Source organism: Neofelis nebulosa, chromosome 15 (assembly GCF_028018385.1).
Source record: "Neofelis nebulosa isolate mNeoNeb1 chromosome 15, mNeoNeb1.pri, whole genome shotgun sequence".
Classification (NCBI taxonomy): domain Eukaryota; kingdom Metazoa; phylum Chordata; class Mammalia; order Carnivora; family Felidae; genus Neofelis; species Neofelis nebulosa.
In genome coordinates, this window is record NC_080796.1 from 7,461,582 (window position 1) to 7,485,835 (window position 24,254).

The 24,254-nt window shown below is 48.8% G+C and overlaps 1 protein-coding gene across 5 annotated transcripts in view; it reads right to left on the bottom strand.

The window, feature by feature from the left end:
* NVL (nuclear VCP like) overlaps positions 1-24,254 on the bottom strand; it is a 90,892-nt gene that overhangs the window by 30,414 nt on the left and 36,224 nt on the right. For all 5 annotated transcript variants that reach the window (XM_058701821.1, XM_058701822.1, XM_058701819.1 and 2 more), the window contains 3 exons: positions 22,633-22,695; positions 16,554-16,673; positions 12,419-12,518 (listed from right to left, as the gene is read on the bottom strand). In XM_058701821.1, coding sequence (XP_058557804.1) covers positions 12,419-12,518; positions 16,554-16,673; positions 22,633-22,695 — 283 coding nt within the window. The remainder of the gene's footprint in view (positions 1-12,418; positions 12,519-16,553; positions 16,674-22,632; positions 22,696-24,254) is intronic.

Below are 24,254 nucleotides of genomic sequence, written 5' to 3' on the forward strand. Positions count from 1 at the left end.
CTCCTGGCCAAACCCGCTTGGCTCCAGGCCTCTCTCTCCCCTCTGAATGGGCGCCTTCTCCTGACCCTGCCCTCAGTCAGGGCTGAGGGGGGCTCCTCACTGGTCCCGTGTGTCCACTTCCCCACTCTGGGACCCTGTGTGGTGCCTGCAGAACTAGCCCACATCTGTCACCACGGCAGGCAGGCCCTCAAGACCTGACCGCGCCCTTTCTGGTGCCCTCTCTCATATTCTCCTTGACTCCCACACCCCACTGACCAGACCTCTTGCTGTTCCTGAAACAACCTGAAGCCTCAAGCCTCCTCCTCTTTGCTCTCAGTGGTTCCTTCCTCTGAAACACTTTCTTCCTCATTTACACTACTGGAATTTTCAAACAAGGTCTTCTCCAGGAAGCCTTCCCTGAGTCCCCCAGAAGAAAGTTCCACCCTCCTTTGTGGCCACCATATTCTTGGTAACAGTAGCAAAGAGCAAACCCCAAACTGCCTGACACTGAAGTTCATTAGGAACAAAGAGCCCATTTCTTAAGCCTAATCGCTTCTAATGGTCCCTCAATCATTCCAGAGAAGCTTCCCAAAGCTCACAATAAGAAGACCTTTGTTCGTGTACAGACACACCTAGAAACGATGGGACTCGTGTTTTCTAATGTGCGTATTGAGACTTAACCATTAATTTATTCTTCCATAAAGAAGCTGGACTTTCAAGATGCGAGGATAAACTACTCAGAAATGGGGAAAGAAAGATTACTGCACAACACTCGCGGCATCGTGATGGAGCACTGCCCCACGTGCCTGGGTGCCATCTTACTCTACAGGGCAAAGGGCCCCACACATTCAGGTGTCAGGAGACCTTTGCAGTTTAAAAACGTACACAGGACCCCACTGTGACCTTTCTCTCCTGCTCTTCCCTGACCCCAAGAAAGTGCAAGCACATTCTGTGTGCTCTGCTTTCTTCTACTTAACACAATTATCCGCATTCACCTAAGTTCCTGTGTGTGTCAGTACTTATCCTGTCTGTGTTGCGGGCAGTATTCCACTGTATGGATACGCCTCGATTTCAGGACAGAAAGAAGTATTCATTCTTCAGCTGATGAACATGTGGTTTCCAGTTCTGGCCCACCAGAAGCACACGTGGACATGTGTTTGCGTGAGTTTCTCGTTCTCTCTGGTGAGTCCCTTTCGTGTGTGGCAACATCACACTGTAGGATGTGCTGGTCTTAAAGAATCCGACAGAGCGTTTTCCAAACTAGCTGTGCCATGTTACATCCCCTACAATTGCTTGTACAATCTTTCTAATTTTAGTTCTTTTTTTTATTTCAGAGAGCGAGCACGAGTGGGGCAGGGACAGAGGAAGATATTCCCGAGTAGGCTCCTGCCCAGCACAGAGCCCGATGTGGGGCTCAGTCCCATGACCGTGAGATCATGACTTGAGCCAAAATGAAGAGTCAGATGCTCAACACACCGAGCACCCTCCCACCCCCCGCCCCGGTGCCCTGGTTAATGTAGGGTTTGTAGTAGTCTCTCACGGCGGCCTTCACCTGCATCTCCCTGACGACCAGATGCCGAGCACATTCCCATATTTATCTGCCACCGGGATCCCTACTGCAGTGAACGTCTGTGCAGTCCTTAGCCAATCTTTCATGTTTTTCTTTTGCTAAGTTTTGAGAATCCATCGCATGCTGCAGACATAGTTCCTTCATCAGAGACACATTCTGTAAATGTTGCCTCCGTGTCTGCGCGGCTTGTCCTTGTGAAGAGCAGTTCAATTTATCCTTTTGCTCTAAAACACTGTGCTTCTGATGTCATACCTAAAAGATCTTTGCTTAGTCCAAGGTAGAAAACACTTCTCCTCTGTCTCCTTCCAGGAGTTTTACAAATGTGACTTTTCATTGGTCTTTGATTCATTTTGGGTTAATTTTTCATGTGGCTTCTAACAGGTTAAAGGTTATTTTTCCCACATATCTCACTGTCCCAGCACTATTTGTTTAAAACGCTATTCTTTCTCTACTGCATGGCCTTCATGTTCGATAAAAACCCAATTATCCAGACCTTCTGCCTCCGGGACCGGACGACACCCTATTCTGAACTCAGCTCCTTGTTACCAATCCACCATGAGCTCCCAGGTTTGTCAGAATTATCCCACCGAGGTGGAGGCCGCCGTCAACGTCCTGGTCCACGAGCACCTGTGGGCCTCCTACCCCTCCCTCTCTCTGGGCTCCTATTTCCACCGGGAGGATGTGGCTCTGGAGGGTGTGGACCGCTTCTCCCATGAGTTGGCTAAGGAGAAGCGGGAGGGTGCTGAGCATCTCTTGAAGGTGCAAAACCAGCACAGCAGCCGCGCCCTCTTCCGAGACGTGCGGAAGACGTGCCAGGATGAGGGGGTGAGAGCCTGGATGCCATGGAAGCCGCCCTGGTCTGGACCAGGCCCATTTGGATCTACACGCCCTGGGTCTGGCCCGCGCAGACCCCCAGCGCCGTGACTTCCAGGAGAAGCACTTCCTAGACGGAAGTGAAACTCATCAGGAAGATGGGTGACCCCCCGACTCACCTCCGCAGGCCGGCTGCCCCCCCATCCCGCCACCAGGCTGGGCGAGGCCGGCACCTCTTGGAAAGGCTCACCCCCCAGCATGACTCGGGGTCTCCGGAGCCCAGCAGCCCGTGAGGGGCCCCTCCGGCAGCCCCCGGGTGCCAGGGCTGGTGCCCGAGCCTCTCTCTGTGGCCACCAGGCAGCTTTGCAACACCCTGGAGCCTGCTCCCAAGCCACGGACCAAATGGAAACAGGAAAGCTTTTTGCAGCAGGAAACAACAACAACAACAACAACAAACCCCAAAAAACTAATCATCCAGATACGTGGGGGAATATTTTTATAGGTATTTTATAGGTAGGTCCTATCATGTTTCAATGATCTGTAAGTCTGTGTCTATGCCAATACCAAGTGGTGGAAACATCTTTTAACTTGAATATACAAGTAGATATTAAAAGTCAGAGCTGCATGCTCAAAAATGAAGCCTGATGTAAACAATCCCAATCATAATTAGAAGGCACTTAGTTTAGGAATTTTATAATCATTTAATATCTCTAACTGACAAGCACCATATTTAGTTTATTACAAATTTATTTATCAGTTTATTTTAAGGAATTACTTATTTAATTTCGAGTAAAAAGCACCCTGAGCACTTTATTATTGTTTTTAAAGATTTTATTATTTTTTAAGTAATCTCTATACCCAATACGGGGCTTGAACTCATGACCTCGAGATCGAGTCGCAGGCCCTCAGACTGAGCCAGCCAGGACCCCCACCAAGCACTTTATACAGATCTTACTATGGGACGGCAAACTATGCTCTATCAAAAACTTTTCCAAAATTCGATGCATTACACCATCTCTCAAAGAAAATCCAGTGCTGTGCGTCTAGAGCTCGTAGGTACCAATCAGCTTCTTACACTTTAGAGGACGATAAAGGGAAAAGCACTCTTATCGTCCTCTAAAGGGAAAGAGCGCAAGGAATGGGCGTTGTAGAAAGCGAGAAGCAGGCGCACACCGGCACCCCCCTGTGACAGAGAGCCATCTTGGACGTGACACACTTCACACACGCCCCGATCTTCTCCCATGTCCTCCCCGAACGGGGCAACCATGCTCTCTCCTGCCTTGGTTGAGGCCAGCTCATCCTTCCAGTCTTTCCGGCCGAGACCTGGAGGCGCGGCCGGGCTCCACTCACTCACGTCCACAGCCAATCCATTAACAGGTCCTGTCAACTGATGACACATCCACACCCCAGCCATCAGCTGCTGAGAACACGAACTTCTTGCCCTGGGAGTACTGCTACAGCTTGCTAAGTGGCTCCCCACCTCGATGTGGCACAGATGGGAGTCTTCAGAGTCAAGATAATTCTCACGTCCGCAGTGAAGAAAGCCCAAATCCCACCGCTGCAAAGACAAAATCCGCTCACTCGCAAACAAGGAGGATGCGTGAAGAGCCCTCCCTTCCATCCGCTGGTGAGGAAGCACCGCTCTCCCACCGAGTACCAAAACAAGCCGACGTTTAAGAGCTAAAGGTAGTGACTTCCAACTTCAGGAAAAACTCCACCTTGCTGCAAACGGACCCCCAATTTTCAAGAGGTGCCCCAACAATTCAATGGGGAGAAGATGCCACAAATGTGCCGAGGCCAGTGGACGTCCACGTGCGAAAGGGTGAATCGGGACCCCTTCCTCAGAGCACACAAACATTAACCCAAAATGAATCTAAGATCGAAGTGTGAGCACTGGAAGTGTAAAACCGTCACCACACACGGAGGTTAATCTTTGTGACCCTGAATCAGGCAATGAGTTTTTGAGACAGGACACAAATTGCATGTGATTAAAAATCTATAAATTGGACTTTACCAAAATTTAAAACTTTTGTTCTTCAAATTACACCATCGAGAAAGTGAAAAGACAGCCATAGGCTGGGAGAAAATACATGCAAATCATACACCTGGCTGTGGATTTGTATCTGGAATTAGTCATTCTTAAAAAAATTTTTTTTTTTTTAGTATTTGTTTATTGTTGAGGGAGAGAGAGACCGAGCACGAGTGGAGAAGGGGCAGAGAGAGAGACACACACACAGAGTCGGAAGCAGGCTCCAGGCTCTAGGCTCTGAGCTGTCAGCACAGAGCCCAACTCGGGGCTGGAACTCACAAACCGTGAGATCATGACCTGAGCCGGAGTCGGCCACCTAACCGACTGAGCCACCCTGGCGCCCCTAGAATTAATCATTCTTACTGCTCAATGACAAGGCATGACCCAACTAAAAAAAATGGGTGAAGGATTCAAACAGGTATTTCTCGAAAGAAGACACTACAGTAAGATACTACCTCACACCCACTGGAATGGCTGTAATCAACTAGAAAGGTTTGTAACAAGTGTTGAGGGTGTGGAGAAATCCGAACTCCCACACTTGGCTTTGTTATAATTATCGGCAGGAACAGAAAACGCTGGGCCTCTCTGGAAAAGTCTGGCTGCTTCCTGAAGTGTTAAACACAGGGTCACCATGTGGCCCACAGACCCCACTCCTAGGTATCTACCTCCTGAGAAATTATGATATACGGCCACACGAAACCTTGTATGCGGAGGTTCACAACAGCCCTAAAGTGGACACGACCCAAATGTCCATCAGCTGGAGAATGGGTGAAACGTTGTACGTCCACACGACAGAACGTCATCCGGCAGTACGAGGAACGGAGTACTGACACCGCCACACGGATGTGCCTTGAACACAGGACGTCTAGCGGGAGAGGGCACACCCCGCAGCCCACATGTGTGACTCCACTTACACACAGAAGCGGAGGCCTAGGGAGGACAGTGCTGCAGGTGGGGACGGATGGGGTGGGGCAGCTAACACGCACAGATCCTCTTGAGGGTGACAGAAATGTTCTCAAATCAGGCTGTCGGGATGGCTGTACAAGTCTGTTAATATCCTCAAAACCACTGAATCGTGTACTTAAAATGGGTAAAATTTATGGCATATTATAGATCTCAATAAAGCCATTTTCTTAGAAACTGGACTAACAAGACCATCAATACTATGTCTATGAAAATTACCGCAAGATCAGACGACCTTCACGGAACAGGAGTAGGTCTCTTCTTACAATTCACAAAACAAATACTGAGTTTTATTATTTGCGGGTTCCTGAGAATCAGCAGAAATGATGCCAGGGCCTAGGTTACTTTTACAAGGGAAGCCTTGTGCCAAAGGGCGAGATACACAGGTCGGAACATGGCACCAACTCAAGGAGAATTTAACAACGATCCAGGGCCATTCAGACTGGACACAAAAGGGAAGGTTTTACTTGGAACTTTAAGTGGCTGAATATCTTACTGTGTGTAATGGAATAAATCTCTTCTTTGTTGCCAGCCATCAAGTCGCCTGACAAAAAAACTACTAAGGGCTTATCACAATGGATAGAGACTGAACTAGGAACTTTCTCTCAAACATAAAAGGGCAGACCTAATCCTTGTGCAGAAGTTTACACTTCTTTGTGTCATAATTTACAGATTTAATTTTTCAACAGAGCTGCACAGACAGCAGAAACTCTTTCTGGATACCGTGTTGCTACTGTAGGAAACAGACCCCCGCTGAGCAGTAGAGACCCTACCCGGTTGGTGTGGCTATCTGGGTATACCTGTCTGCAGGAGTGTTTTTAACCAGCGGCACAGAGGATTCAGCGCGAACAGACAGTTCCTCTCTGAGAATGTCCTTTACAGGAGCCGGTACCAGGAGAAGGAACGTGCGCACGTGCACAGGAGATGACAATCAGGGCATCGGTGGTCTTGGTGGACTCTGTCCAGGGACCTTCATCTCCTGGGGCTGAGCCCAGGGAAGCGGAGTATTTCCGGGACAGGGGGTGGACTCTGGTGTGCCACACATCACATAAGGGACATCACAGGTCTTGAGAGCAGCGAGGTGGGGGGGGGATGGGGACAGAACAATTCTTTCCCTTGTTTTGTAGAAAGCAGCACCTCACAGGTTAGGGGAAAAAGTGATGACAGAAATGGAAAATAGGAGACGGGCGTCTGGGGGGGCTCAGCTGGCTTAACCATCCAACTCTTCATTTCGGCTCAGGTCACGATCTCACCATCTGTGTGATCGAGCCCCTCGCCAGGTTCCGTGCTGACAGCATGAAGCCTGCTTGGGATTCTCTCCGCCCCTTGCCCGCTCATACTTTCCCTCTCTAAATGAATAACCTTAAAAAAAGAGAGAAAAAGTCTTCCAAGCAGAGGGAAGTGACGCCCTACCTGTACTGTTAGGGCATTCACACGAAAGCAGGTTTGTGTCCAGAAACCATGAGGGTGGGGGTGCCTGGGTGGCTCAATCAGTTAAGCGTCTGACTTTGGCTCAAGTCTCGATCTCACGGTTTGTCAGTTCGAGCCCTGCGTCGGGCTCTGTGCTGACAGCTCGGAGCCTGGAGCCTGCTTTGGATTCTGTGTCTCCCACTCTCTCTCAAAAATAAACACTAAAAAAAGAAATAAGAAAGAAAGAGAGAGAGAGAAAGAGAGAAAGAAAGAAAGAAAGAAAGAAGGAAGGAAGGAAGGAGGGAAGGAAGGAAGGAAGGAAGGAAGGAAGGAAGGAAGGAAGGAAGGAAGAAACCACGAGGGCTGGCATGAAGTGGCCCAATTTACAGGTATTGAAAGAAAAGAGTTCTGTCAACCCAGAACTCCATATAGGCTTCAAGAAAGAAAGAACCGGAAATCAAGGCATTCTTGGATAAATGAAAACCAAGAAAATTCGCCGCAAGCTAAACACACCTAAAAGAACAACTAAAGGGAGTTTCTGAAACAAAAAGGAATGTCAGAAAAAAATTAAGAACATCAGAAAAGAAAGATCGAGGGGAAGAGCAAAAATTTGGAAATACAACAAAGCCTCCTTTTCCACTTAAGTTTTAAAATTTTATTTGACAGGGGGCGCCTGGGGGGCTCAGTCAGTTAAGCGTCTGACTTTGGTTTCGGCTCAGGTCACGACCTCACGGGTCATCAATTCCAGCCCTACACCGGGCTCTGCATTAACAGCTCGGAGCCTGCTTGGGATTCTCTCTCTCCCGCTCTCTCTCTGCCCCTCCCCCCACTCACACTGTCTCTGTCTCTCTCAAAATAAATAAATAAACAAACAAACAAACAAACTTCAAAAAAATTTCATTCCACAGCTGAGGCAAAAATAAGAACGCTGTCTGAGGAGGTTCTGAGACAGTGGAGAAGGGACACGGAGGACAGTCCCGAATGGGGCTGGCGCAGGAACTCCAAGGTAGGCAGTGCATGCACTCCTTGCTGGAACTGGCAAAAGAAATGCTGACATCAGTAAACAGTGAGAAGCTACGTGTATGCAGTTCTACAACCGTCTCATCCACAAAAAACACTCTACAAAGAGATACACTCAAAAATAACAGGTAAATCAAAATGAAATTCTAAGAAATGTTCAAGTGACCCACAGGAATGCAGAGAGAGAGAGAGAGAGAGAGAGAGAGAGAGAGAGAGAGAGAGAGAGGAAAAGCACGTGCATGTAAGCAGAGGAGGGACAAAGAGAGAGAGAATCCCAAGTGGGCTCCTCGATCCCATGACTCCGGGATCATGACCCGAGCCAAAATCAAGAGTCGGACCCTCAACTGACTGAGCCACCCAGATGCCCCTCAGTCTGTACTTTCTGATTAAGTTCTTATTTCCAAATTTCTGAATTCAGGGAAACACCCAGCAGGCAAAGCATCCCCAGAGGGAACCGAAACTACCCCTTGAAGCAACGGGGACTGTCCTGTCCCAGCAAGACCCCACCCACGACTGACCCCAAGACGATGACCAACCTTTCAGTGCCCACCAACTTTGTCCCACACTTTCCTTTCTGAACCTGGACCTTTGCTCAGCACTTTGGAGACAGTCTTTTGGGATGCTAGCCTCCCATCTCCCTGATGGGGTTTTGGAGTGGTGGTGGGGGATCCGAGCTGATGGCCAAGTAAGAATTCTTGAAGACGTCTTTGGTACCAAAAGGGTGATTTTAGTAAAGCATGGGACAGGACCCATGGGGAGGAAGAGCTGCACTGGGGTAGTGCAGGTGACAGCTTCTCTACTGTGGAGTTGGGGGCAGCCCAGGGGAAGTTTCCAGTGGGACTTCCATATGCTAAGGAAGACTCAAGGATACTGGAGACCTAGCTCTTGTCAAGCTAAGATTGTTTTTCCCTCCAGCAGAGTATTATCACTAAGACAGTAGGGAGTTCCTGGAGATTAGGCTATTGATAAAATTGCCTTTTCCTTGTAATGTTACTGAGATATTTATAAACTGATGGAGACTCTATCAGTCAACCGTGTGTCTTCTATCCTGTCCCCAGTCCTTGGGCAGCCAGGAGGGCCTGAGGAACGTCACACACATCCCACCCGGAGGGCGGCTTGGGGGAGTCGGCCTGCCCCGTGCTCCCTCCTCATCCCTGGTGTTGGCCTCACGGAAATAAATTCCTTTCCTCTGTCACCAGGACTCCTTTCTCTGCCTTCGATTTTGTGCGTTGCCAGCGGCAGCGGCTGGTGTGTCTGGGCCCCAGCAGCCAGGTGCTCTCGCCCCTTACGCCCTGGGTACATGTGCTCACATAGCACCTCTGCAACAGCCTTCCTGGACCATCATCTCTAAGTCAGCCCGCACCCCCCCACCCCCCGGCCCTCGCCAAGTCATTCTCTACCCTCTTAGCCAGTCTGTCTCTTACGTACCCAAGTTCCCCAGCCCCAAATCACAGTACACACAAAGCATTTTTCCAAACTCTTAGCCTTTGAATTCCCAAAGCCAAGCAGGACCAGGCACACGGTAAAAACTCCATAAATATTTGATGAGAAGAGAAGACGTGCTGAGAAATTAAAGAGTCTCACGCTGACCGGTGGGTCTTCAACACCAAACGGAAAGGCGGAGCTACACCTTGTGCGATCACAGAGCGCGTCAGGAAAGAAGCCTGTGTGCGAAGAGTCAGAGCGGCCGGAGGTGTTCGTGCCCTGCGTCCCTGCCCCGGAACCTCAGCCTCCCCACTGCTGTCCCCCGGGCGCCGCCTCTAGCAGGAATGGCAGCCTCACCCTCGGCTCCTGGAACCCTGCGGTCGCGTGAGAACGAGGATGCGGGATCCCGCCAGCGGGAGCCCACGCCACCAGGAGAGGCCTGGAGAGGGGATGCTCCGTGAGGAGGGGACGGAGCTGCCGAAGAGTCACCGCGGAGACGGTCCTCTGGCCCTGCCACTCCAGCTGATGGCACCGGGATCGGAGAGGAACCTCTGGACAAGCCCTTCCGGAGTCCCCGACCCACAAAATTGTGGGTCAGAGCAAAAATGGTGATTTGAAGCCGCTGAGTATGGTGGTAGTTTGTCCTGTGGCCAAAGCCATCAGGTGGGAAGAGATTTCTGGAAGCGGGGAGAAAACAAGTCACAAACAGAATGCTGCAGGGCAGCGCACTAGGGAAGAGAACCGCCACAGGCACGCGCACGGGTGACACGGATGACCCACGGGGCCGCTCTTGGATTTCTGTAGGCAGCAAGGCAGCGGGATCTCTTCCGCGGATAAGGGGACGGGGGAGGGGCAGAGCGGAGGAAACAGGCTCAGGGACACCGGAAGGGACAAGACACAGGTGCCCACCGTGTTCCTGTCTCCCTCACCATGGCTAAAGTCAGCACAGGCTACTGTACTCAGCCCGGGCTTTCGCAGCTAAGAATCCGGAGAGCTGTCGAGAATTCAGAGAATTCAGAGGTGAACAGAGACCGGGAAAGGACACGCACCTGCACTGTTTGAGGCGAGGATTCACATAAAACCCAGGGACACGGGGGGACCTGTTACGTTCTAGTCCACAGAAGACTAAGCTAAAGATATGTGTTTACGATCACCAAACACGAAAACGGCGAGTGCCAGGTGAAGACAGGATGGCTTATCGCAGACTACGGTGTCTTCTCGAAATCTCTCAGAAAAACTCTGCGTCTACCAGAAAACGCAGGGTGTGATTCTGCACAGAGATCTGTGAGGTTTTCCAGATTCCCCCGGGGACAGCTGTGAGTGTAGGACCTCGAGACCGCCGCCCTGGCTGTCACCAAACGTGCTCTTGGCAAGAGGCAGTAGTTACTGAACAGCTCCTTGCCACACGCCGTGGGAGACACACTGCCCTTTACGACCATCCTGCCAACTGGCGTCATTATCCTGGAAGTAACGTGTGCCCAGAGCGGAGGTGGTGTAACCAAGAAGGCTTCTGCTCTTTGTCCCCGGTTCCTGTCAGAAAGCTTCAAATAGCCTTGCCATTCCCCAGGGACGGGAGTCTTTGCTACGCTAATGACCAACTCAAGGTCGGCCCAAGATAGTAACTTCAGGATGGGCCAGTTGTCAGAAAGACCAAGCCCGTGGTTAGAGGGTAGAAGTGGGAGCCACATCTCTGGGGAGACGGGTTCAATCGTGCGGCCATCGACCAACAGTGACTAAGGCATAAAACCCCAAGGGAAGCTCTGGGCGGCAGAGCTTGGGAGCGTCCTGCGGACGAGCACACCGGTCTCCCAGGCTGGCGTGTGCCCTGGCTCCAAGGGGAGAGGGCCCCCGACGTCTGCACTGCCCCCCACACCTGGCCTCGTGTGCATCCTTCACAACAAACAGCAACTAACTCAAGTACAGTGAGCCTTGAACAGCGTGGGCGTTAGGGGCACCGACTGCCCCCTTTCCCCAGCCCCGCGCGCTCAAAAGTCTTGTGTAACTTCTGATTCCCCAAAACACTACTAGTGGCTACTGTTGACTGGAAGCCTTACCGGTAACGTAAATATTAACACGTTATGCACGTTCTCTGTGTTATATGCTGTATTCTTACCATAAAGTACAGCAGAGAACAAAAACCTTACAGAGGCCATAAGGAAAATACGTTTACAGGACTGCACCGTGTTCACGAGAAAAAGCCGCGTGTAAGTGGACCCACGTAATTCAAACCCGTGTTGTTTAAGGGTCAACTGTACGGTGCTTTCCTGCATTCCTTTAACTGTTGTGGCGAATTACTGAACCTGAGGGTTCACCTGTGGCTGGCCGGTCAGCAGCGCGAGGGTCCTGGTGGCAGCCTCGCAGGCTCTGACACCAGCTCCGTGTGATCAGTGTCACACGGGTGACACAGGTGCTCGGCCGGTGTCACACGGGTGGGGGTGGAAACAGAACCGGTAAGAGAACAAGAGTTGTAGCCAGGACTCAAACCCAGGTCCGCCGGATTCCAGAGACGGTACTTTACTGCCGTCAAAGTACAAACCTTCATATATTTGCGTTTTCCATTTTAAAATGAAATCGTATATATTTCACGGAGGTTTTACCTTTCAAAGTAACTTACAAGACCCGAAAGACAAATTCTGTGAGCTTGACGGTGGCAGACAGTTAACACCAGTGTCCACGCGGGGTGGCTACGACACAGTGGCTCACGAGGACGGCAGGGTAGTTAGCAACAGGAAGAGACTCTGGGACCCTCAGTAAGAGCCGGGTGCTGACATTATGGGCCTTTTCTAAGCCCCTCGGCTCCGCTGAAGCTCGTAACAACTTTAAGTAACAGCTACTGCAGGGATGGTGATGTGGTCCCAGTATAAAACCTTGTGACTCTATCTTCAACCTTCACATGCAGTGAAGAGCCTGGTCCTTGTTTCCTATAAGCTTGGGAGAAACCGCAGGACACAAATTCTGATAACATCTGTGTGGTCAAAAGCGGACACTGGGTTTTCTGACACGACAACCTTCCGAGGACCAACACAGAAAAATCCCCCAAATCTAAGCAATAAAACTCTTTTTCACTATCATTTGCATAAAAGCTTCCTAAGGTTTTATTTCAACTTATGAGCCAACAAAGGGATTTCCTAAACTTAACCCTCCTCTAGTGGCATGAATGTAAATCCCGGTGTCGTGGAGCGCTGACAGTCATGGGGAGCACCCCCTACCTGGTCGGTTGGTGGCCGCCATGATAAAAACCTGCTGCCGCGCTTCCAGCCCGTCCATCTCGGTGAGCAGCTGGTTCACCACGCGCACGCTCGCCCCCGTCTGAAAGGGAATGAACACACCTCCATCAGTTTCCAATAAAAAGAAAACCGCATCGTCATTCTTTTCCATACAAAGTAACGTACTAGCTAACTTCAAGAAAGCTTCTGTCAAGAGGTAACGGCCATTATTTTCTGAGTGGTCACTACATCCCAGCACTGTGCAACGCAGGGGCAGGAAGTCCCCGGAATCGTGTTATCCACGAGGAAGCTGAGGCTCGGAGAGGCCACGTGTCCAGGCCTCACAGCCAGACAAGGGCAGGCCTGGCTGATCTAAATCTCACGCCTCCAAGTTATTCAAAGATCCAATGGCTACGGGGCACCTGGGGGGCTCAGTCAGTTGAGCGTCTGTTGGTTTCGGCTCAAGTCATGGAGCCCTACACTGGGCTCTGCGCTGACAGTGTGGAGGTTGCTTGGGATTCTCTCTCCCTCCCTCTCCGCCCCCCTCCTCGAGCACACATGCATTCTCTCTCAAAATAAATAAACTTAAAAAAAAAAAAAAAAAAGAAAAGATCTAATGGCTGTGGGGAATAAGTTTAGGAATTCCCTGAGCTTGCACCATGGGTTAACAAGGCATAAAGAATTAGAAAGTCAGAGGGTGAACACACCCAAGTTTGGGTAAACGAGATTAGGTAAACAGGGCAAAGGCCCCCAGTATAAGGACAAAGGTATAGGAATAGGAAATCTCAAGATGAAAACATCCAAGATGAGGTAAACAAGATTAGGTATTCAGGGCGGAAATGCCCCCCAACTTAGTACAATAGGAGAAAGCTGCTTTCACAGGAAGGAAGAACCAAAATAGGTAAACAGGTAAACAGGACTTAAGACCACCGGCAGGGTGAAGTTGCCCAGAGCGGAGCTAATTAGCAAAACAAAGGTGCCTTGCTGTCCCTGAGGTAGCATGCTCCTTTCTCCTTTCGGTCCCCCAGGCCAGTTTAGGTAAACAGAGGTGGGGCCTCCTGTCTGCTGTAAACAACCTTCCACAGAGCCAGGATTTTGTTTTGTATTGACACAAACCCTAACACAGCATATCTCCAAAACCCCTTTCCCCCACGCCCATGAGTTAATGTTCAAGACTCCGCTGTCTCTTTGTGCACGTCCAGTCCATCACGCTTGTAAGCCTTCTGATCCAAACAAAAACGGAGCAAGGACCCTTACTCGGGGCTCTCCTCTCCTCCAGGACATTAGCCTCTCTCGCATTTTCAATCCTGTGTCCCTGTCTCTTGCTGGACAAGAGAGAACTCTACATCCAGAGTCGCAACAGATCTCCTACTCGGCAAATGTAGACTCAGTCACGAGAGCCCCTGGGATGTGAGATGTTCCAGAACTTTGGACTGGGACACGAGGCTTCTTCCCAGAGGCACACAAGCAGATCTACGGCAATACCCAAGGGAAAGGTCCAGGGCGGTGGTGGACACAGGGGAGCTCACTCTGACACAGAAAGGTTTTAAACGCCCGATGGAAGAAATGAGAAAAGCAGTGCTGTGTATGTGTGGCGGGGGGAGGGGGGGCGGTGGGATTACTGCGTTTCCTCAACACAGAGGTGGTAACAATTTCTCCAGAAAAGAAACGGTGCATGTCACCACTCCTTGAGGACACAAAGCTAATATGTCAGGAGATGCACATAGTGACAATCCTGACTCAGAACAGTAAAGCAGCCCCAGACACGGTCCTACCTAAACCAGACAAAATCCTCAGAATCAGCACAGGAATGTGAAAGGCAGGTTTTACTCTAACAAAATTATAACATTGTACGTAATAAAAAAAATTAAAGGTAAGTGAGAAGACTGGGAAAAACGTGCCAACACACACAATCAGACAATGGATTAATTTCTAGCACACGTAAAAGCTCCTATAGATAAAAAAGAAGTTTTAATAGCAAAAGGATCAAAGTATCTGATCAGGCAATTTCTAGAAGATGAAATACAAATTCACTGAAGACAATCAACCTCACTGATAATCAGGGACGTGAATACTAAGATTTAATGTCACGTTTGACAATAAAACTGACGAAAGATGAAAAGATGGGTATTAGCCATTGCTGACAATACTGTTGGCAGGCATATGTATCCGGTATTTTTTTGTGAAGGATGATTTAATGTCAGCTCCAAAACATAGTATGTATAGGTCCACATACATGTGCACAAAAGCATGTGATTAGAATGTTATTTCAGTTCTGTTTGTAAGAAAAACAATTAGAAACAATGTGAATGTCTAAAACAGAATTATTAAAGAAATCCTTCTGTTTCCAGAATGTAGAACATTTATGCAATCGTTTAAAAATTAAGTCATTAAGCACATGGGAAAATCATCAAGATGCATGACCACACTCATATAAAACTCTAAACCATACATGTTTTTAAGTTTATGGAGAAAAGTTGTAGAATAACAAATACTACATACGAAACTGAGTGATAACCTCCAAGGAGAGTAACAGAGGGAAATGGGAAGAAGGACTCTTGATCTACTAACGTGTGTACTTAATTTGAGTTTTGTCACAAGCGTGTGTCCAAGCATAACTCACGCGCTAAAAAAAGAAATATGTAGGGGCGCCTGGGTGGCGCAGTTGGTTAAGCGTCCGACTTCAGCCAGGTCGCGATCTCACGGTCCGTGAGTTCGAGCCCCGCGTCAGGCTCTGGGCTGATGGCTCGGAGCCTGGAGCCTGTTTCCGATTCTGTGTCTCCCTCTCTCTGCCCCTCCCCCATTCATGCTCTGTCTCTCTCTGTCCCAAAAATAAATAAAAAACGTTGAAAAAAAAATTAAAAAAAAAAAAAAAAAAAAAAAAAGAAATATGTATTCCCATTTTTCTCCCTATTTCTCTCCTTCAGAATCCCCTTCAGGTGAAAACGTCCAAAGAGAAGAACACAGGTACTGGAAAATGGAAACACGTGTTAGTAAACATCCAAGAACGAGCGAGAACCCAGACGTCAGAGCACGGTTCGTGTGGCCACAGACCTCTCTGTGGCAATGGCCGACCAGCCGCAACCCACTCACTGCATCTGTCCAAAGTCAAAATCACCAGCCGTTAACAGGCGGCTGCAAACCAACATAGGGGCTGTTGACAAATGAAGGGTTTATTCAGAACCAAAGACAAGGAGATAAATAGGAGTCAACTCCAGAGCACAACATGCCTTGACCAGCCGGACAGAAAGGGCAGTGCTTTGCTCTGGATCCCCCACCAGATTCCAGGATCTGCCAGCCGGCGGGGTGACCTGGGAAGGACCTCTGCGTGGCCACTGACCTCACCCCCAGAGATAAGACCAGAAGGATTTTCTGGGATGCTACTGATGACTACTGGATGAGGAAACAGAATCACTGCGACATGAATCACACTCACATTAGTCAAGTTTTGTTCTTGAGACTTTGGAATGTTTCTGGAGATTCTAAGTGAAATGAATTTAATAAATGTTTTACAGCCTAAGGGCACACACAAGAGAACTATCTGAAGATGAATCACAAGAGAAACATAATCACTTCCTTAGTCATCGTGTCACAAATGTACCCACTAGACAGTCTGCATACTGGTTTCCAGAAGGCCACGTGCTCTTTACAGCAGTGGACTCTGGGACAAGGTCCTTCTGATAACGACTGCTTCCAGGCCCCGGCTGTGCTGACATTCCCGTGACCAGCGACGCTGCAGACTCGTGCAGGCGGAATGCAGTGCAGGCCCACTTCCCGTCCTCCCCAGGCACGAACTGTACAGCGTCAGAAAGTGCACCGCCTGACCCCATCCTGGGTGCGTGGAACCGCGAGGCACATTTTCTTGGGCCTCAAGAGCCCATTCACCTGATGAGGATCAAGATTACGAGGCGGGCTATTCACAGCCACCATCACTGCAACCCCCAGCTGCTCACCCCTGTGAGTCACAAGTGTGCCACCAAAATGACACAGACAAACGGATACGAGGGCTGATAACGACACAACTGTTACGCCTAGGCCCTCACTCCAAATTACCAGGTTTCTTCACTTAAAGAACCTCAGTATTCTCAGGAAATGACTTCATAAGAACTTACAAAAGGCTTACGGTGCATACGCCTACCTCTCGGTCTGACCTTCGAGGGCACAGGGCGTCCACTTCGTCGAAGAATATGACACAGGGTGCGGAGTTCTTGGCTCGCTGGAACACCTGTCGTACTGCACGCTCACTCTCACCAACGTACTGAACACACACAGAAATAAAATGCAGAGACTGTTCAACTTTGGGGCTTTGGGCCAAATTACAGTAAAACTAGTTTTAAAAGACATTTAAATATCAGAGTCCACAAAGTACTAGGTTGATCCGCATGGAACTGCTGATATATAACCATTTTTGATGCAGAAACACAGCCAAGTGTATATGGTTCAACTTAATAAAGTCAGCTATTATTGAAGCCTATAGATTACCTCGTTTCTAAAACAAAGACAAAGTAAATGTAAGGTCTTCTTGGGGCGCCTGGGTGGCGCAGTCGGTTAAGCGTCCGACTTCAGCCAGGTCACGATCTCGTGGTCCGTGAGTTCGAGCCCCGCGTCAGGCTATGGGCTGATGGCTCGGAGCCTGGAGCCTGTTTCCGATTCTGTGTCTCCCTCTGTCTCTGCCCCTTCCCCGTTCATGCTCTGTCTCTCTCTGTCCCAAAAATAAATAAAAAACGTTGAAAAAAAAAAATTAAAAAAAAAAAAAAAATGTAAGGTCTTCTCTAGGTCAGACACAATCCCATAATTCTACACTGTGATTTTGGAACTAATCTCCTGAGGGGCACCTGGGTGGCTCAGGAGGTTTGAGTGACTAACTGTTGATCTCGGCTCAGGTCATGATCTCAAGGTCTGTGAGATCGAGATCCACGTCAGGCTCTGTGCTGACAGCACGGAGTCTGCTTGGGATTCTCTCTCTCTCTCTCTCTCTCTCTCTCTCTCTCTCTCTCTCTCTCTCTCTCTCTCTCCCCTCCCCTGCTTGCTCTCTTTCAAAATAAATCAATAAACATTAAAAAAAAAAAAAAAAGAACTGACCTCCTACTCTGTATGCATATAAAACACCCAGCAGTAATTGTCATTAATCCAACACTACTTTACTGCCATTTCCTGCTCGACCATCATTTCCACGTGGGTCAAGTTGCTAATGAAAGATCTACTTTGTCACTTGGCATCAGAGAAGGCGAAGTGAGCCAGTGAGGCCTTCAACAGGTTTCACTGGACATACCATACCGTAAAATCTAAGTCAAAACATAAAACAGTAAGATCAGTCAAGAAACACAGTAATTCATAACGTCCTATAACATTAGGACAAGTTAATGCAGAGAGCTACATGTAAGAATATGGTCTCACTGTTCATGAGGCCTAAGAGACTGTTCTCGTAAAATTTCAAACTAGTGAACCAAGCATGTTTTCTCCTAATAAAACTGCTAAATAGGACAGAGTCTGCAAACTGTTTCCAGTGCCGACCCCACCGCCAGTGTTTGTTACGCTCTCGTGACCACACGGCCGTGATAAAGTAATGCAGGCAGAAAGCACACGCCATGGACGACAGTGACGGGAGGGTTTTCTGTCTTCTCATCTGTCCTGTCTTTTCTTGGTACTTTTGCTCAAGGTGCTTCCCTTACTTGATCTGTCTTCCAACCTGCCTCCACTTCTCCTGGTATTCGAGAAGGTCCCCGACTTTCTTCCTGTTGCTCTCCCCACTCTGCCCTCACAGAGTCTCCTGCTACTGAGACTCCCGGCTGGTCTAGATAGTCCTTGGGAAGCAGAAGTCGTGGCCTTGATCATAACATCTTGTGTGGTATATAAATACAGTAGACTGGCTCAATTTCCTAAAGAATCCAAGTCAGCAAAAATTATATTTGAAAGGCTGGACCAAAATAGTAGATATTTTAAAAGAAAAAGTAACAGTGAGCTGGGAGAGGTCAAGTATCAGACAGGGGTCGACGGAACGATCAACACAGCTGGCAAATGCACTGTGGCTAGAGCAAACCAAATGGCCAAAGGGAAACTTAATTTAGGGGAAGATAAACCTACAATTTCAAAAGGACAGAATAAAAATCAATCTTAACAAAGGTGACAGTGTTTAAAAATAAGCAAACAGAAGAAAATCCCACTATCTTGGCCTTTATGAAATATTTCAAATAAGGATCCTATAGCTATCATTTCTAACTTCTTATCTGCCTTTCCGTTTTCAACCGTGATAACCTGGCTGTTGCAAACACCCTTATTGAAAACACCCTCCCTGAAGTCACCAATGACCTTCTAATTGCCAAACCCAAAGCCCTACTTTCGGTTTCTCGTACGCTGTGGTTACTGACAAGGTTGAAGAAACAGCCTCCTGGATGTTCAGGCTCAGAAAGTCTTGGGCGTCCTCCACCCTTACAAGACCAGTCTCCTCCTTCCCTATCCCCAGCAGTGTTTTACTGGGGTCAGGGACCCCACTGTTTGTCCCCAGGGTTTCCAGTGCCACCCCGAATCTCCTGAACTCCGGGCTCACATCCCTGTGTCTGCTGGAAGTCTCTGGACTCCTTGATTCTGAATCGTCCTACAGCAAACTCATTATCTAATCCCAAGAAGTTTATCTTCCTCATTACATCACCTCATCTCTCCCGGTCATTCCAGGCTCTGCCACAGACCTCCTCCCCACCTTTCCCTAGGAAAAAAGTCAGAACACAATGAGAACAAGGCTCAGTCCTCGGATTGGCAGGAATGGTGCGGATGTGGGACAGCGGGAACCCCCACTCACCGCTGGTGGAGGCGTAACAGCAACGACCATCTTGGGGAAAAGCTGGCAAAACTTTCTCTTCCAGGAGTGAAGATACAGCAATTCTCCTTCGGAGAACATACCCTCACGGGAAATAGCTCACTGATGAAAGTAAGGATGTATGTATGTAATGTTCGATCTGAACATCAAGAAAGAAAGAAACTGATTTTTTTAGAAGTGTGGTTCTGTTCATTCAGCGGCATGCCACACGGAAAACTGATGAACTAGAGGTAAACACGTCAACAGAGATAAGTATTACTGCGATCTAATGATTTACAAGAAATATACATTTGATCACTCAGATGACCAAATGTACTTCTCAGACATATCTGGTTTTCCCCAAAAGTTTCTGAAAACTGTCAGAGCCACAAAAGCGCGTGGAGGTCCACTAGAGGGTGGGGCTGGCTGCCAGGAGGGCCAACCCCATGGTTACAGGGTGTAACTTTCAGTGTCCCCCCCCCCCCCCACACACACACCTCCAGGCAGGGGAGGGGGCCGGAGACTGAATAGACAAAGGTCAATGACTCAGCCAATCATGGCTCCACAGAAACTCAAGGGCAGTTTTTGGTCCTTCCAGACCTGGGGAACCATGGAGCCAGGCCCCAAGGCCCATGAGACTCCAGGTTGGGACTGTGCCCTATGTACCTCTTCATTTTGCTCTTGATTCTTCTTCTTTATCATGTCCTTCAACAACCTGGTAAACACAAGTGTTTCTCAGAGTTCTGCCAGCTGCTCTGGCAAATTAATCAAAACTGAGGAGGAGTTGGTTGGAGCCTCTAATCTGTAGTCGGTGTGTCAGAAGCACAGGTGACAGCCTGGGGCCTGTGACTGGTGTCTGCCATAGGGGGTGGGGGACACTCCTGTAGGACCGAGTCCTCAGCCTGAGGAATCGGATGTCGTGTCCTGGTAGCATCAGAACTGAGCTGAACTGAGTCGGTTCTCAGACACCCTGCTGGTGTCCAGACCGCTCGAGGTCTGGTGACCACATACTTCCACAAGTTAGTCTGTGCTCCTTCAGGTAAGTGTGCTCCCATCCCCGTCACCTGTTTCACCAGTCCCTTAAAAATTACTGTCTTGGGGCGCCTGGGTGGCTCAGTCGGTTAAGCGTCCGACTTCGGCTCAGGTCATGATCTCACGGTCTGTGAGTTCGAGCCCCGCGTCAGGCTCTGTGCTGACAGCTCAGAGCCTGGAGCCTGTTTCAGATTCTGTGTCTCCCTCTCTCTCTGCCCCTCCCCTGTTCACGCTCTGTCTCAAAAATAAATAAACGTTAAAAAAAAAAAAAAATTAAAAAAAAAAAAATTACTGTCTTAGCATCGAGTATCCAGGGAGTGTTCAAATTTCCAACTGCCTCATTAAACATTTTTGAAACACGGACAGTAATGCTACATGTCGTTTAGGGATACATATGCATATGTAATAAAAGCAGAAAGTACACAGAACAAAGACCAAATTCAGGATTACGGTAAATTCTGTGGGAGAGAGAACAGGGGACGTGGTTAGGGAAGATCTGCAGGGGCTTCGCTGGGTGACAGATACGTTACTCTTCCTAATTTCTCACGTGCCTGGAACAGATCCTCAGAATGTGAAGCAAGGTTGTGCCCTTGCTTACAGCCTCTGTCGGCTCTGGTATTCCGGACACAACACCCAGCTCTGGCTGGGGATGAGAGCCCCTCACTGTCAGGCAGAACTGTCCTTCCCGGCTTCCACCCGCAACAATCCTCTCCCTTCAAAGTAAAGACGTACGGAGAAAGCCCGCAGGAAATGCTTAAAAACAAATCCTTATTTTAGGAGGAAAGTAACACATACAATAGGAACATATACAAACTGGTAAGGGGGATACATTTAAAAAGCCTTTTGAAACAAACAATACTTTTTTTTTTTTTTTAAGTATGTTCCGCACTCAATGTGGGGCTCGAACTCACAACCTTGAGATGAGTCACATTTTCTACTGACTGAATCAGCCAGGAGCCCCCAAACGATACTACTTTTACTTCTTTGAACGCATTACAGAACGGAACGGTGTTTTTACTTCTCATAAGGACGAAGGGATAATACAATATTCAAAATCTCTAAAATCTGAGATATATAAACTGAAGGCAGAGAGGAGTTACTGTATAGTATTGTAGCATCTCCCCCCAGAGCACTTTTACTTTTTGAGACAAGTCGTGTGAGCTACCGGACATCAGGATGAGGCAAGCACGCTGGGAGTCACGTAGCCCAGGCTCAAACCTCAGCTCTCCTCCCCCAGGGCCACTGGACTTTGGCCAAGGTGTGTGACACCTCCAGACTTGAGTTTCCTCGTTTGCAAATCAGGAATCAGAGGAAACAATAACCCGCATCTCACGGGACTGTCACCGTGAACAAGGCAGGGGTTGGGGGCTGACCACCCATCCTGCTGTTGAAGATCCACCTGTAACTTTTTACTCCCCTAAAACTCAACTTGTGATAGCCTGCTGTTGACCTTGGGAAGCCTTACGACACGAAGTCAACTGACTTTTGTCGGCTGTGTGTTCTATGTATCAAACTGTGAATTCTTACCGTCAGGTCAGCTAAAGAGAAGAAAATATCAGTAGGAAAATCATAAGGAAAATGCACTTACAGGACTGTACTTATTGAGAAGTCTCCGTACATAGGTGGGCCTGCGCAGCTCAAGCCCGTGTCGTTCAAGGGTCGGCTGTATATGTAGAGTGCTTGACGAATACACGGCACAGAGTATACGCTTTATTTATTTATTTATTTATTTATTTATTTATTTATTTATTTTTTCAGAGTACACACTTTAAAATGTCACCTGGGTGGCTGAGTCAGTTAAGCAACTGACTCGATTTTGGCTCAGGTCATGATCTTGTGGTTCATGAGTTCAAGGCCCACACTGTGATAGTGCGAATCCTGTCAGGATTCTCTCTCTGCCCCTCCCTGTGCTCTCTCTCAAAATAAATAAATAAATAAATGATCTTTAAAAAATTTTTAAAAATAAAATAAAATGTCAACTTTAAAAAAAAGTTTATTTGGGGGGTTGGGGGGCGGGCAGGCAGGGCAGAGAGAGAAGCAGGCTCCACACTGTCAGCACAGAGCCTGACTCGGGGCTCAAACCCACAAACCGTGAGATCATAACCTGAGCCGAAGTCAAATGCTTGACTGAATGAGCCATCCAGGAGCCCCTAAAATGTCAACTTTTTGATTATTTCCATTTTGCAGGAGGGAAAATGGAGGCTCAGAGCTGAAGAGACTTAGTTAAGAGAGCACTTAACACACTTCGTACAACAGAGCAAAGCAATGTCTTCACTCCTGAGGTGGAGACTTCACCAAAACGTCCCGTGTTTCCAGGACGCAGGGACGCTCTGCTCGTAACTGGAGCAGCCGTTACTTCTCATCTACGACCAAGGCTAACGCCACAACTTACCATATTTAGCAATTCGGGGCCCTTGACAGATATAAAGTTCAGTCCGGACTCATTTGCAACCGCCTAGTGAGAAAAAAACCAAGATACAAATCAGAAAAATTTACAGTAAACAGTAATTTGTGACAACACAGGACTTTTTGCAGTTTATACTGTTTCTCTCATCAGAGGAAGGAGATGAAAAGGAAAAGGAGAAATGGGTTAAAAAAAAATCAAAGAAACATCTACAACTTTCTAAGAATCACTCAGACGAGGGGCGCCTGGGTGGCTCAGTCGGTTAAGCGGCCGACTTCGGCTCAGGTCACGATCTCGCGGTCCGTGAGTTCGAGCCCCGCGTCGGGCTCTGTGCTGACAGCTCAGAGCCTGGAGCCTGTTTCAGATTCTGTGTCTCCCTCTCTCTGACCCTCCCCCGTTCATGCTCTGTCTCTCTCTGTCTCAAAAATAAATAAATGTTAAGAAAAAAAATTAAAAAAAAAAAAAAAAAAATCACTCAGACGAGAAACCAGACAGGGTGATGTGGACCATCTGTGTGAAGGTGTTGCTTATACAAACACGCTTACACACACGTGTCTGTAGCCCGGCTTGCAGTTCCAGTGAAATCCCAGTCTGTGCAGCAAGGCGTGCCTTGCCCAATGAAAGCAATCGTTCACTCATAAACCAAAATTCAAAAACCTCAGTATTAGTCTTGGCCACGGGTCAGCGCTTACAGATTACTTTTAGTAACGATTAAACTGCACGGCTCAAAGCCAACACGGTCGTACGTGTAAAAGAACCCGAGAGAGGTCACCTGAGTGCCGAGAAGAAATGTGAATAAGTCACCAAGGATCAGGGAACAGAGTCCCTTCTCTCCCCGGAGCCTGGCCTCGGAGCTCCAGAGCCACACCCGACAGGAAGCTCGGCATCTCCTTCCGGACCTGATGTCTCAAATCCATCATTTCCAAAGCAGGACGCCTGGATCTGTCCCAGCTCCCTCCGCACCCCCACGTCCCCAACTCCGACAGCTTTTAGCCCCAGAGCCTGGTGGCCCCCTTGACCCTTGTCACATCATCCAATCCGTCTCCAAGTCCCGTCAGCCTGAGGCCAAAATGTCCGCGTCCGACGCTTTCTGCTCCTCCGCCACCCACCCCTCACGCAGACCACCTGGATGTGCAAAGAAACCAAACTGAGACTGGACGAGACGACCCTCACCGGTCCCCTTCCACTCTCGCTCTCCTCTACCACTCACCAGAGTCCCCTTGTAAGAACGCCAATCACATCGTCTCCCTAGGACTCGCCTTTACCCCTGAGTACAACTTGAAATATTTACCACAGCTCACCAGCCTGTAGTCTGGGACACGACAGTTCCCCTCAGTCCGGCCACTGGCTTTCTCGGGGTCCCTCCCCGCTTCAGGGCCAAACAGGCGGTCAAGGCCGCTACGCGGCTGGCGCCAAGCACCACGGCCACCGCTGGCAGAGGGATGTGCGTGGGCTGCCCGCACCACTCAGCTTCCTCCTCCCGGCCACCCGACACCGCGCGTGACGGCGAGTCACGCACATCGACTCAAGTCTGACTCCTCCGCATCAGCTTCCAGGCTTCCACGGGCCACGTAAGTGAGATTTAACCCACTGTGACTGCCGGCATTTCC